This window comes from Sarcophilus harrisii, chromosome 3, assembly GCF_902635505.1.
Source record: "Sarcophilus harrisii chromosome 3, mSarHar1.11, whole genome shotgun sequence".
NCBI classification, from domain to species: domain Eukaryota; kingdom Metazoa; phylum Chordata; class Mammalia; order Dasyuromorphia; family Dasyuridae; genus Sarcophilus; species Sarcophilus harrisii.
The window spans coordinates 370795096-370810275 of record NC_045428.1 but is presented as its reverse complement, the minus strand read 5'-3'; the positions used below and the strand labels follow the sequence as shown (position 1 = coordinate 370810275).

Below are 15180 nucleotides of genomic sequence, written 5' to 3'. Positions count from 1 at the left end.
TGTTTTTAGAAGTAAATACTTATATAAAAGTCATCCTAATTCTGACCATAATTCTGCATGATTAAGTTTTATGAAGGTTGCATGAGGTTTTATTACAAAAATTAAAAAATATTAAACAAATAATACTGCATAAAATGCTTAATCTTTCAATTCACTACAATGCCATACCAAAAAATGTACAGAATTAATAAAACAATAGAAGGCATATGTTGTGTTTAAGTTTGGCAGTATAGATGTTAAAATTCTGTCATTTTTTAATGCTTAGATATGATACCTTACTTGATTAATAATATTTTTAAAGTAATACAGTTAATGATATTTGCCTGTATCCTACATTATATGTAATGGAGAAAAAATAGAGAATTTCCTAAAGGAAGGATGCCCATTATCACCATACTACGTAACATTGCAAAGAAAAGAAGCAAGCTGAAGACGTATTTATGGTGTACATAGAGAACTTCAAATAGTCAACTAAAATTAAGTGAAATTATGAACTTCAGCAAAATTATAAGACAAAAGAAATCCAGGTGGATAATCAGCATTCTTAAAATTGACCAACAAAATCCAGTAGGAAGAGCTGGAAAGAGAAATTCCATTTAAAATTACTATAGAAGATATAAAATATGTGGAAATGTATCTACCAAGGGATTATATAGTCCAACTATAAAATATTCTTTGCAGAAATATAGACCTAAAAAATTGGAGAAAACATTAATTGTTTGTGGATAGATCAAGTCAATATAATAAAATGGAAGAACAGAAAGTCAAGAAACTAAAGAGGAAAAACAGAAAAAAGTGAGAAGGAAGGGAATCTACCAGTACCTGATATAATTATTTATATGCTCCTTTTTTTTTTTTTTTAAAGGCAATTGGGATTAAATGGCTTGACAAAAGTAATACTACTAGTAAGTGTCTAAGTCCAAATTTGAATTCAGGTCCTCCTGACTCCAGGTCTACTGCTCTATCCACTGTAGCACCTAGCTACCCCTCCATCCAATATCTTCTTAAAGGCCTTATAAAGTTGAAAAGTTTAGAAGAACAGAGGTCTTTCTCTGTCTGCAGCCACGTTCAGTAAGGTGCAACCTGTTTGATCCAACTAATATCAAGTCCAACAACAAGGAAGCAATTCATCCAATGGTGATGACAAATTTGGAAATGAAGTTTATGAGATAAATAATTTGTGGCAACTACTTTAAATTTTACCTTATTCTCCCCAGGGATCAAGATGGGACGGAGAAGATGCCTAAGCTCAAGGAGATATGTTTGTTCTTCTATTCTTGCAAGATCTCTATAAATATTCTTTTTGTAAAAATTAAGTAATATAGTAATACTTAAAGGGCATCTTGTGATGCACTATTGAAAGAAATGCTACTTTTCCTTCTAGGACAATCATACTGATCACAGTGTATGCTGTGAACAAAATTTTAAATTAAAAAATTATTAAATTTATATCACATGCCAAATACTGTGCTAGACATGGAATAAAAAAATAAGCTTAAAATGTTATAACATTTGTGGTCGAGTAATTTACAATTTAATGGGCTAACTTTAACAAAAAGATGAACAGTATTACTCTCATCAGAGCATTATTTAACAAAGTTAACAAAAGGATTACTTACTTAAAAGAAGTCTGCCACAGATCTAGAACAGCAAGCATTGTAGGGTTCATTGCATTTAAATTATCTCTAATAAAACTGCAAGCTGTCAAAAAAGTCTTCCTCCAAGGTTTTGGCAGAATTTCCATTCTAAAGGCAAAGATAAAATAATTACAAATCAAAAGGAAAAAATTTTTAAAAATTCAATGTTCTTCTCAGGAACAATGGCTTCATAACATTTTAAATACAATTTAACTTAAACATATATTAACCACTTATCATGTGCACAACAGTGGGTAGAAGCTAAATGAGATTAAAGAAAAATAAAATTCAACAGTAAAATCAAAAGTTTACAATTATTAGAAAAATAATAAAGATTCACAAATAATTACAATATAGATGTAGAGCTTAAATTTATAAGAGGACAAAATGCTGAGGAAGGAAAATCACTTTTAGCTAGAGTGTATCACTAAAGTATTAATTAAAGAATTTTTATTTAAGTTAGGGCTTAAAAGATGAGTAAGATCTTAATATAAATGACTGGAAAATCAAATACAATGTTATCTTTTTATAATAAAAATGGAAAATATATTGCCATTTTTTATATAATTTAAAAAAAGGAGTACAAGGACATTTATCTGTTGGCTGTGACCATAGCAAATATGTGGTTGCCATTCTCTGCAATGCAGTGAGGAGGGTTATCAAATGGGAAAAAACAGAGAAGCAATTCTTGGAGAAAACCTCACTTAATACAGGAAGCTCAATGTGAAAGTTCAGGCTAGACTGCATGAACAAAGAAAAAGCTTCCCCTCTCAAGTAAAATGTGCAATAACTGGCTGTAAAAATACTGTATCCAAAGGAAAACATGAATGCAGACATAGTCAGAAATGTGGCAACGGGATAAATAGTGGTCACCGAGCTCAAACAAGACAGGAAGTGACCCTCTAGTTTGCCCTATCAGCATCAAGTGGGGTGACTGTTCAGGAATTGTGAACTGGTTTTATCATTTATCCTGATTATTGCATGGTCCTTTCTGTACTCTGAACTAGTCAGATCCCATCTAGATAATAGCAGAATTAGGGTAATGTCTGTTTTCAAGTGTCTGAAGGACTCTCATGTGGGATTTATATGGCACTTAAGTAAATAACCATGAGCAATGGATGGGAATAAGAGAGATCATTTTAGTCCAATGGAAAAATAAATTTCCAAACAGAATTATCCAAAAACTAAAATGGAGTGTTTCAGGAGGTAATGGACTACTAATTTAAAGGGGCACCTTCAAATGAAGGCTACTTACTGGGGACACTGTGGAGGGAATTCTTATTCAGATGTTGATTGTCCTAGATGGCCTCTGAGGTACCTTCTAATTCTGAAATTCTATGATATTACAGCTTGAAAGTAATACTCACAGGGCAGTATAAACCTGAAACCCATAAGCAGTTTGGGGAAATGTTTTTGCTTCTAAATGATAGATGTATTCACAGAAATCTCCTAGCCTTTTATGAAGGCAGCAGGAGGAGGAGGCTACAACTAGAAGGACAAGAAACTGAGACAGGAAAAGATCTGTTCAGAAGACTTGATCCTCTGGCTCTCTTTTTTTCTTCCTCCCTCCAGAATAAGCCACTGATATGTCATTCTAAAGTGTCAAGTCTTTCTAGTACATTTGGTTCAGTGCAAAGGGCTAAGTAAATGTGTCACTGGAAGGATCCCAGGTCCAAGAACAGTACAAGTGACATGTAATAGGAAGAGGCTCAGCCAGGATGTGCATTGTAGCAGGAACTAATCACGGTGGGGGTAAGAAAATTGCCGTGATTAAGCCATTACATCTTCATTTACAGGAATCAAAGTTACTCTCTTAGAATGTGTCCTTTTAAATTTGGTGCCAAGAGCAGTGTCTCAATTCTAATTTTACAGGAGACCAGGTAGATCTTATTTCTCTAGATGGAAGAAAATGGAGAGATGGTATTCAATCAAATTCAAAGGGGCAGTCACAGTTGATGAAACATGGCCCTGGTCCAGGTTGATAGGCTTTGTGTCTTAGTGTACAACTCTAAGGTAATCTCTATCTACTCTGTTAATTTAGCATCTGGAGAAGAAACAAGCATCTTGACATTTAGTTGAAAGTATGTATTTGTAATTAAAACTATGTAATTTGTGTTTAATTAGATCAAACTAAATATAATACATAACACAAACTAACATTAACCATAAATTAATATTTTCTCCAAATTCTCAACCCTTTCCCTAAACATCATAATGAATTATGAAAATTTAAAAAGAAAAATTCAGTCATCTATGCTACTTCATAACTATTTTTTTCAGATTTCCTATTCATTTCAAAATACAATCAAATTATTTCCTTTATTCTAAACTTTCTTTTCATGGATCTATTGCAGCTTGCATTTGGAAATTCCCTAAATTTTTCTTCTCATGTAAAAATTCTCTCTGTGTTAACATAGCCTAACTTTCATATTCTTATTTGAAAATCAATTCCTTCATCTTTCAGGTCCTATTACCTAAATCAGTAGTCTAGGCACTGGGTACCATGGCATGACTTTCAAAGGGATTGTGGTTTGAATAGGAAGGTGGGAAGATGGATTACATTCTCACCTAACCTGGAGGCTTGTTTCCATCTACCTTTCAACTACTACAGCTGAACACTCCTCTGCAAACTCCCAAAAGCTCTCCCTCTCCCTCTCCCTGTTCCTCTTCTTCTCCCTCTCCCTTCCTCACTTCCTCCCTCCCTCCCTTCTTCCCTCATTCCTTTCCCCTCTTTCCTTCCCTCTTCCTTCCCTCCTTCCCTCCCTCCCTCCCTCTTTCTCTCTCACTCACACACTCTTCTAATACAAAGTATCCATTTTTCAGAAAAGTTACAATCCATCTAATGTGGGAACAGCAGCAACATAGGTGTCATTTTTCCCAATCCTGCAAACATAACTTATAAAATGTGAAGCTCACTGATCTAAATCATCATTCCTTACTTTCTAAGGGTCCCCCATTTCTCTTTATTTTTTTCTTTTTACATAACTTAAAAACTTATTTTATCTCTTTACTCTCTCACTATTGGATTTTTCAAATGACATTTAACTTTGACTTATTATCACTAGTTATTCCTATCGATGCCAATCAAATTACACATCTGGATCGCATCAGCTTCTTAAATGTTCCTCAAATATGCCTTCCCTAATCTCATTCTGGCATTTTTTTATAATCACAGAAAACAATTCAGAGTATATTTTTTTATGAAAGAAAACTAACTATATAGACCCTGAGCCAGTTACTTGGAAAAATGAATCTGGTTCCAATTATGAATGCTATTTGAGGAATGCATTACTAAAGGTTAGTTATTTTTATTAAGGATTGGGTCAAAGTTCATAACAACTGATTTATTTGAGAGGCAAATTACTACAGTGGAAAGAGCACAGCAATACAGACAGCTGGGTTTAATTCCATTTCTGAGTTATTACCTATGTATCAATGAGCAAGTCATTTCAATTTTCTGGGTCTCAGTTTTCATCTCTGTAAAATGAAGGAATTGGACAAGGTAATACTATTTTGGATCCTATAATCCTAAAATGCTTTTTTATAAATGTATATGAATACATATTCAAAACCCACTATTTCTTATATACTCTAAACACAACCTTATATGGGCAAGAGATACACATAAAAATGCATTAAGAGAAATACCCTTGATAAATAACCATATAGCTATCCACATGCATCATTTTCTATGTAATTCACATTTATGAAGTATGTTTTCTTACTCTAAACGATGGGGAGGAAGCTCTTCTTTCTTTTTGTCTTCTTCTTTTTCTCTTGGATCTCTTAAAACAAAGTCAACTAAAAAAATACAAGAAATTTTGTTAAACAACCTTGTTCATACAAACTGCATTTAAACACAAATATGAAAATTAAATGGTCTTTAAAAGCAAATATTTACCTTAAAGAATGTTCTATTGGGAAACAATATAGTCTTTATCAATTTATTGATAAAGACTATATCTAGTCTATATACTCAGATATTGGTCTTTAGCTCAAAAGAAAGTTCCCCATTATTCATTTTCTGTTGTGATGTCACTTAAATAGTTATTTTTATTGTCATTTAATATTTCATGTTTGTACTTATTACACCAACTACATAGTGAGTTCCTTGAAAGGAATAGGTTGTTCATAATAGGTTCTCAAGATCATTTGACAATTTAATAGCTTTTTTTCCCAATTATATCTTTAATTCTAATGCCCTATCCATTACCAAAACAAATACCCACCAAGCATCAGTTTAACTTTTCATTTTTGTTTCTGCTTTCCTGGTGCTGATGAAATCTGCCCATGAGTTACAATTTTTCTAAAAGCAGTGTAAGAAATGCCACACATGAATAGAAGATTCATAAATGTGTCAAACTGATGGAATTGTTTTTAAAAGCAGCTCTTTAATGAAGACATTTACTTGAGACTTCAATATTTTAATACTTCAAAGATCCATGACTACATCAGGACTTCTTTCATTCACATATTGCACTCTCTAAACTTTAGAAGATAATATGTATTTTTCAAAAAAATTTTTTCAGAGAAAAAGAAATGGTTTACAGATATACACACATACATGTACACCTATACATATTACACACACACACACACACACACAAAGGAATTGTGATTTTCTCACTGCAGGGAACATTTGGTATTGGAACAAAGATTGACAGACCTGTTGGAATTCCACTTTAGACCCTTACCAAGTTATGTGATTGATACTGGGAAAAATCACTTTAACCTCTCTAGGACTCTGTTTCCTTACCTATAAAATGAGAAGTTTAGGTTGTTGACCTCTAAAGTACTTTCCAGCTCTCAATCTATGACCTTATGATAATATGATCTTTGGGAGATGCTTGAAACTCCAAAGAGATGAAATGAATGTTTTTCCCAGAATCACAGAGATGTTAAATGTCGAGGTAGGATTTTTAATCACTTCTTTCTGACACTAAGTCCACTACTCTATCTACTACAGTATTCTTTTAAAATGCCATACAAATTCTAGTCACCTTTTTACTCAATTGGTAATATAATAATAAAACAATTGTAAAAAATGAAAAAAATTACCGATGGATTTCTTTACACTGAGAAGATAATCTTCTCTCATTTCATCCGAAAGTACAAGTATTCTGTCAGTGAGTACTTTCAGGTGTTTGGGGACTAAGTCCAAGACATGTTCTAGCCAAGAATCTTCCATTGGAGCTACATGCTCTGTATCAATTCCATGGTGGATATAATAGTAGTACCGCTACAAGAGATAAGAGAGTCTAGATGAGTTTAGCACTATCTATCCTAAAATAATTGGATCATCCTTACTGGGTAAATATTTTTACTGAACAAGAGTTAATTTTCAGAAAATAAGATATGGTTCACAGATTTTAAAAATTCATGTAATTTTCTTTCTTATCTTAATATTGTCAAGTTTGTTTTTTTAATTTAAAGTCCTATAGAAATCAAAACTGCTTGCCTCAAGCAATAACTATGCTATTTAAAAAAAAAAAAAAAAACAAGATGCAGAACTGGTATTTAACACAGCACAAGCTGAATTTAATGTAGAAAGATGAATGAAAAATCAGTTTGTGGGATACTATCACTTTAGCATACAAATTCCAAGGTAAATTTTAAAAATATTTTTATTTATTTCATTAAATATTTCCTAGTTATATGTAAATACATTTTTTAAGATAACTTTTAAAAAATTTGACTTGTAAATCAGATCCTCTTGATTTCAGATGCTGTGATCTACTGCACCGTCTAGCTGCCCCCCACCATTTCTTATAGCACAACAGTATCCCATCATAACCAATTATTCAGCCATTTTCCAGAGATTGGGCATTCCAGAGGTGGGCAATTCTTTGCCACCACTAAAAGTGGTGTTATAAATATTTTTGTACAAATAAGCCATTCTCTCTTTTCCTTGATCTTTTTTCTTTTTTAATTTCATACATTTTTCTAAATTTCTTGTTTCTTTTTTACTTTTTGATGCAGCTAAATGCAAAATAAGAAAACAAAACAAATATTAAAAAAAAAGAAGGAAAGGAAATAAAAATTAAAATTAAAAACACCATGTTTGCCATGTGCCCAGCAGAACATCAGGGAGGATTCAAAATACATAGCAATAAGTTTCCCTTTCAAGACAGCACATAGAATAATAGAAGAAATATATTCATGAATGTCCATCTTTGCTTCCTTGTAAGTTATTCTTTTATTCTCTTTCCCCCTTCATTCCTTCCATCTTCTCTAAGCAGGTTATAGCTAAACACAGATGTATATGTGTGTGTGTGTGTATCTGTGTATGTATGCATATACAGATACATACACACACAATTCATACCCACCCACAGACCCAGACCATCCACATATACATATATTTATATACACACACATACATAGACCTACATGTATACACATCCACATATACTCACATACATATATAATATAAAATATGCATTTACCCATATGTAAACATGTATCTAAAACAGTATTAATATAGCCTATATATAATATAGATTTCTCTCTTGTTTGAGTCTTTGACTTTGTTCAAGATCAATGATTACTAGTCCTTTTTGTCCAAAAAATTTTACTCCTGATCCTTATTGTAGTATTTCTGTATATCTTCTTATTTCCTATCCCTGTTACCTTTTCTACTTTAATTCTGCTCCTTAACTTGCCTTGCTATTACTTAATCCCCACCCCCACCCTATCCATGGATTCTTCCCTTATCTTCTCCTCCCCTCTTTATCTCATTCCCACCTTATCCAATTCCTGTTAATCTAAATACTCTTCTGTACCTCTCCATATCCTATACTACCCTTTCCTTTCCTCTTTATCCCTTTCTCATTAATCTACAAATCTTGTTCCACTACTATTTTTCTACACAGGCTTTTGTACTCCATCTGATCCTTTATCCCTAGACCATTAATCTACACACCTTGTCCCACTGCCATAAATCAATTTATCTTTTTATACTCCTTATTCTTTCCTTCCCCTCTTAACTCCTTTCTTATTTTTTAATAGACTTTGGAAGGTGCTGTACCCTTCATGATATATATGTAATGTTGCCTATTTAACCCATTCCTGAAGTAAGTAATTTTCAAAACTACAAGTTCTCCTCTTCCTGCCAATGCCTCTGTGTCTATTCTTCCTCCACACTTCATTTGTATAACATAATTACTATTTTTACCTTTTTCTAGACAGTTTTGTTTTTTAGAGTCAGATCATATTCAATTCTGCCCCAATTTTTCTTTTGAGCTACCCAATTGCTGATGTCATTCCTAAATATATGGTCTATATTTCCATATAAAAAACAATTTGTTCAGGTTAAGTTCCTTGAAATTGATCTTTGATATTGGCTCTTACATGTTAATTTATTTTATTGAGTTCAGGTTTGGTTGAAAGTCCTAAAAATATTCAAGTTCATTGAGTGTCCTTTTTGTTTTTTTCACTCAATATTATAGTTAATTTTGCTGGATAGGATTTTTTGGGGTTGCAGGTCTAGTTTTTGTGATTGTTGGTACATATGATTCCAGGACCTGTGGTCTTTCATTGTAGCTGCTGAGAAGTCCTGTATAATTCTAATGCTCCAGAATATTTTAATTTTTAAAACTTTTTTTGATGAATTTTCTCTTTGATCTGGGAGTTTCAAAATTTGGCAATAATATTCCTATGTGTTTTCCACAACGGATCTCCTTGAGGTGGGGATGAGTTTATTTCTTCTATTTGTACTTTCCCCTCATGTTCTAACACTCCAGAGCAATTTTTTTTGATTATTTCTTGCATTATTGTGTCAAGGTGGTGGTTTTTTTGTTTTGTTTTGTTTTTGGTCACAGCTTTCAGGCAATCCAATAATTTTTATTTTTTCTCTTCTTGATCTGTTCTCCAAATGTGTTGCTTTTCTTATATTTCACATTCTATTCTATTTTTTTTTATTCTTTATACTGTCTTGTTACTTCTGAGTCTCTTACAGCTTCAATGGTTTCTTGCCCAATTCTAATTTTCAGAGAGTTTTCATGTTTAAGATTCTGTGTCTCCTTTTCTAGTTAACTTTTTTTTTTTTTAATCTTTCTGTTTTTCTGAGATGGTTTTAGGTGGGGGTTTTTTTTTAAGTTTTTTCTCAATCTCTCTCATTTTACTTTTAAAGTCTTTTTTGAATTCTATAAATTCTCTCTGGGCAGGGAGCCATTTAACGTTGTTCTTTGGGTAGAAACAGTTCTTACTCCAGTAACTGATGAGAGACTTTTGAAAAATGCCTGTTTTGGTCTCTCTTCTCTTCCCTCTTGCCTCCAATTTATTTTATTCCCAATTCACAAGGAACACCTGCATTAGTAAAGGCTGCTTTGCAATTCCTTCCAAGTGTTATGATTCCCAGCTGTGGAGGCTCTCAGAGAATTGACCTGCTCCTTCACTTAGGCATGGTTCTTAATAGGTATCATCCTCTGAAGATGAACCCTGGTCTTTCCTATTCCCATAGTAAGTTTCTATGGTTGGGGTCTTTCTTCTTTGCTGATTCACTTTTTCTTTTTTAAATGAGAAATATTAGTGTAAGCACCTCTAATCTTGGGGTGGGGGAATGGTGCCTCTAGCTTTATTTTAGCTCTCTGCTTTGACCTAGAACCCCAAATCAAAAGTTCCCTACTCCTGCTCCACAGCCAGCAGCATCCCTGATCCACTGATTCTGCGCTCGCGGAGTACTGGCTCCTTGTTGTCCAGGGTCACATCACTACAATACAACTGGGCCTGGCATTCCTAATCAGCTAAGGTTCACTCAATCTTCCCAGGCTCAGACCCCCAACTTCACAAGCTATCTAGGAGGTGAAAGTTTCTGTGGTTCCTGCTGAAGCTCCAGCCACACCCAGCTAGCCCCAAGGGTCCCCATTTGGTGTTTCTGTGGAGCTATCCTAGAGGTGTCGGCACTTCACACTGGTTAGTCATCAACCTGAAGTCTTTCTGTCTTCTTGGGTTGTAACAGGAGGACCCCTGTTCTTCCCCAAATCTTGATTTTTCATGAGCCTATGTTCACTTTGAGGTGCAAATTTGTTCTGTCCATGGGGGAAATCTGGAGAGCTTGAAATTTACCAACCTACTCTGCCACCTTCCTAGGATTCTCTCTTCTTTGATCTCTTTGAGAAACAGACCTAGTAATGGTATGACTGGGTCAAAGAGTATGCACAGTTTTACACCCCTTTGGTCATAGTTCCAAATTGTTTTCCAGAGTGATCGGATTCAAAGAACCATGCCAAAATTGTGTTACTTTTCCAATTTTATCTTCATCTGCTCCAGCAGTTATCATTTTCCTTTTCTGGCATGTTAGCTAATGTGATAGGTGTGATATGATACCTCGGAGTTGTTTCCATTTGCATTTTTCTAAATAGTAGTTATTTTAAGTATTTTTTATGTGACTATTGATATCTTTGATTTCCTCTACTGAAAATTTCTTATTAATATTATTTGATCATTTATCAACTAGGAAATGGTTCTTTTTTTTTTTTTAATTTGGCTCAGTATCCCATATATTTGAGAATAAGCCTTTATCATCAGTGAAACACTGTAAATTTTTTTTCTTCTAATTTTTTTAGCTTTACTTATGTAAAAGCTTTTTAATTTCATGTAAACCAAATTATCTCTATCTATAAATCTGGCAGGTAAATTTTTTCATGCTCTCCTATATCATACTTACTTGTGATATCTGTAAGTCTAAATCATTTGCCCATTTTTACCTTGTTTTGTTATACAATGTAAGATGTCATTCTATGCCTAGTTTCTGCCAAACTGCTTTCCAGTTTTCCCAGCAATTTTTATTAAATGATTAGTTCTTACTCCAAAAGTTTGAATCTTTAGGTTTGTTACACACTAGATTATTATAGTTATTTACTACTATGTTCTTTGTACCTAATCTATTCCACTGATCTGCCACTTTTAGCCAGTGCCAAATTATTTTGATGATTACCACTTTGTAATATATAATTTGAAATCTAGAATTGCTAGGTGATCTTCCTTCACATTTTTTAAATCATTCCCTTGATATTCTTGATCTTTTTGTTCTTCCAAATCAAGTCTGTTACTATTTTATCTAAATCTATAAAATAATTCTTTAGTAGTCTGCTTTGGCACTGAATAAGTAAATTAACTTAGTTGAAATGGTAATTTTTATTATATTGTCTTGGGCTACCCACAAGCAATTATTCCAATTGTTTAGATTTATCTTTATTTGTGTGAGAAGTTTCGTAATTGTGTTCATATAGTTCCTGAGTTTCTTTTGGCAGGTAGACACCCAATAATTGAATCTCTCTATCTCTTGCTATGGGACTCTGTTGGACAGATATAGAAATGCTTATTATTTGTGTGGATTGATTTTGTATTCTGAAACTCTGCTGGTTGTTAATTGGTTAAACTAAGTTTTAGTTGATTTAGTTAATTCTCTAGGCATCTCTAAGTGTATCTACATATCATCTGCAAGGAGGGATTGCCGTTTTTCATTCCTACAAGTTTTCTTTCTTGTCTTATTGTTATAATGATCAATTCTAGTACAATACAGAATGATAGTGATGATATGGACAACTTTACTTCATCCCTGAGCTTATTGGGAAGGCTTCGAATTTATCCCTACTAGAGACAGTGCTTGCTTTTGTTTTTATATAATAGTGTCTATCATTTTAATACAAGGTCCCTTGATTCCTGTTTCTAGTGTTTTTAATAGGAATGTGTACTATAGTTTGTCAAAGGTTATTCCATTTTTTAAAATTCCAATTACTAGAAACTATTTGAAATATCTAAGCAATTGAAAACCTCTAATGTTGAAGAATAAGGCAATCCATGATACTTTGTTTATAAAAAATGTATTCAATGATAGTAGTAAACTGATTAGACATTAAATTTTCTAATACCTTTTACTATACATTTTAAAAATAAAAAAATTCTTATAAAAATAAATATTTAAATGATAAATGATGGAGATTGATTCTAACACAAAGGAAAACGTAGCTACTCACTCCCTAATCTTTGTGCTTTCCAGGTAAAAAGAAAAGAAAAACTCTTTACATGAACAAAGCAACCCTATATATACACCATTCTTCAGGTTGTGCTATCAGAACCACACAAGCTCTATAAGGAAGTCTGTATACATATTTTCTAAGGTTCCTACTTTTCTCAAGTATAATTATCAAGAAAGTAATCCCTTACCAAAATGTCTTTCTCTATACTGGTTGGTGCTGTTTGTGATTGATCCACTAAAGCTTGGTCTGTGGCACTGTCTTGCTGCCTAGAAAAATCACATAAACATGCTATTCAAATTAATGTAAAATGAAAAATGGGAATGTACAATATGTATCTTAGAATGTAAGCGAAGAGTAAAAATAAAATCATAGTTGTGATTTTATTTAAATCATAAGCAAAATCTATAGTCAAACATACCTTTGAAATTTATAGCCTAGGTGACATATTTCTCCAAAAAAAAATTTCCTAAAAATATTTTTTTACATATTCCTCTAATTATATCTCATTTAAGAAAGTAATGGAAATACAGAATTTGTCCAAAAGTTCACTTGAAAGCTGGTTATTTAGAATTCAGGGACATATATTCCTGAAATATCTATTCTCCTCCCCTTTGAATCCTTACTCCAAGTGTGAACTATTCTAGCACACTCCAGTTTTGAGAAATAGTAAATTTCTCCCTCTTATTCCTCACTTCTGTAGTATATTTTTTTAAACTCCCCTTTGTCTTCATATCTTAAAATCAATAAAACAGAACAAAACACACTCAGATCCCTGTGTTTTTCTTTATTACTTACCTCTGTAATCCTTAAAAGCGTGGAATTTTAAAGTGACATTGTCTCTTCTTTCCCAATTCAAATGTAAATTCTTGATTCTTACTTATTTCATTCTAATATTTCAATTATATTTCGCTTTCTAGATTTCTCTTTTTTGCTATCTTTTCATTTCATAGATTCTATTGAGTTTAAGTTCTGGTAAATTCTTCTTTGTTAAAAGGCTATGGAATATGGTCCTAGAAACAAACATTCTCAGATGTGGCTTATCCAAGTAGTATAAAGATGCTCATTACCTAAAGGATCATTGTGTGGTGGTGAATTCTTCATCTTTGTAATCCACCTATCCATGAAATCACAATATACAAAAGGTCCTTCAGTCTTACATTGCCCACTTGTTTTTGAAGTATAAGAAGGCCCAAACACTTCATTTAGAGTATGTGTAAATATTAACCCAGTTTACAGATACTCTGAAAGTAACATACTTTTTCAGTAACATATATGATAATAATCTTCACATACTCATTTTGAACAAAAGTATAAGTTGGAAGGAAGGCTTAGCTCCCAAGTTTTCTTCAGACCTAACTAAGTGGGGGATAACAAATAAAAAATTTGGCAGAGTTGGTATAATCTTGTATTAAAAGACAACAATAAATATAATTTCACTTGTTCATCTGTTTCTGCTGTGATTAAAATGTTACAATAATGTGCCAACATGCCTTTTTCATCATCTGGCACCTAAAAAGCACTACTATAGATGTTAGTTATCATCATCATTACTACTATAGTCTTTTCAGAGAACAGAAGTAGAAAACTTCTCAAGAGAAATAAATAAGATGCTCCATAATAAAGTTGCATATACAATGAAAGTCAATGATCTCATTATTTATATAACTAGGTCTCCAAGAATTCTAGCATCTATAGTGGCCACACTTTGGTAACCCCTCTTGGCAGATGGGCTAAGCCAGGTAGGGTAACCTATAGATCTCAAGCCTGTGAGTGAGTTAGTGCGATGTCTTTCCAAATCCCAAAAGACTTCCTTAGCAGAATGGTCAGATGAGAACAACTTGTTACAGTGGCCGTGAAGGTGACTGAAGCAGGCTCTGTGGAGCCCTTGGAGTTTGGTCAACTATGGAAAATGGAAATCATCCACTACATCTCAGACCATCACCAGTCACCTTGACTTTGGTCTTCTCACCAAACTTTCATGATTGCAGTATTAAGTAAACACTGACAACTTTGCACACCTCTGCCTCATTTAAATCCAATTCACTGGCAAGTTAATACATCACCCAGGATGACACTGATGCTTTCCACAAAGGATAGATGAACAATATTATTCAGCTCCAGGTAAGCTTAGGCTAATGGAAGTCCAAAGATAACACTCCTAGATCATACCTCAAAGAGAAAATTAGGGACAGGCAGACAGAAAAATATAGAATAACCGATGAATCCACAAAACCAAATGAATTCTACAAATCCTTAGGTGCATTTTTATGTAGCTTATTGGGAGATGATTAAGCAGTGTTTTTAAATATAATAAATGTTAATTAATAAATAAATGTTTTTAATTGATTGACTAGATATGGTGACTAGTGAAAAGATTTAGTTCCCATGGCCTTCTTGGGGATGAAATCTAACTGATATTGCTACATAGACCCAATTTGTTGTTCTAGATATGGTTAAAATTCTTAGAACAATCACCTCTCCTGATCTGCATATTATAGACACCAGAAAAGACAGATAAGAAACTGAGTATAAAGCAAAGCTGACTAGCATTAACATCTTTG

At 33.1% G+C, this 15180-nt stretch overlaps 1 protein-coding gene across 1 annotated transcript in view; it reads right to left on the bottom strand.

Moving 5' to 3' along the window:
- The window catches only part of DNAH7 (dynein axonemal heavy chain 7), a 280267-nt gene that overhangs the window by 240544 nt on the left and 24543 nt on the right, over positions 1–15180 (bottom strand). Inside the window, exons 5-8 of the mRNA XM_031960292.1 lie at positions 12807–12885; positions 6696–6876; positions 5363–5438; positions 1620–1745 (exon numbers count right to left, since the gene is read on the bottom strand). Coding sequence (XP_031816152.1) covers positions 1620–1745; positions 5363–5438; positions 6696–6876; positions 12807–12885 — 462 coding nt within the window. The remainder of the gene's footprint in view (positions 1–1619; positions 1746–5362; positions 5439–6695; positions 6877–12806; positions 12886–15180) is intronic.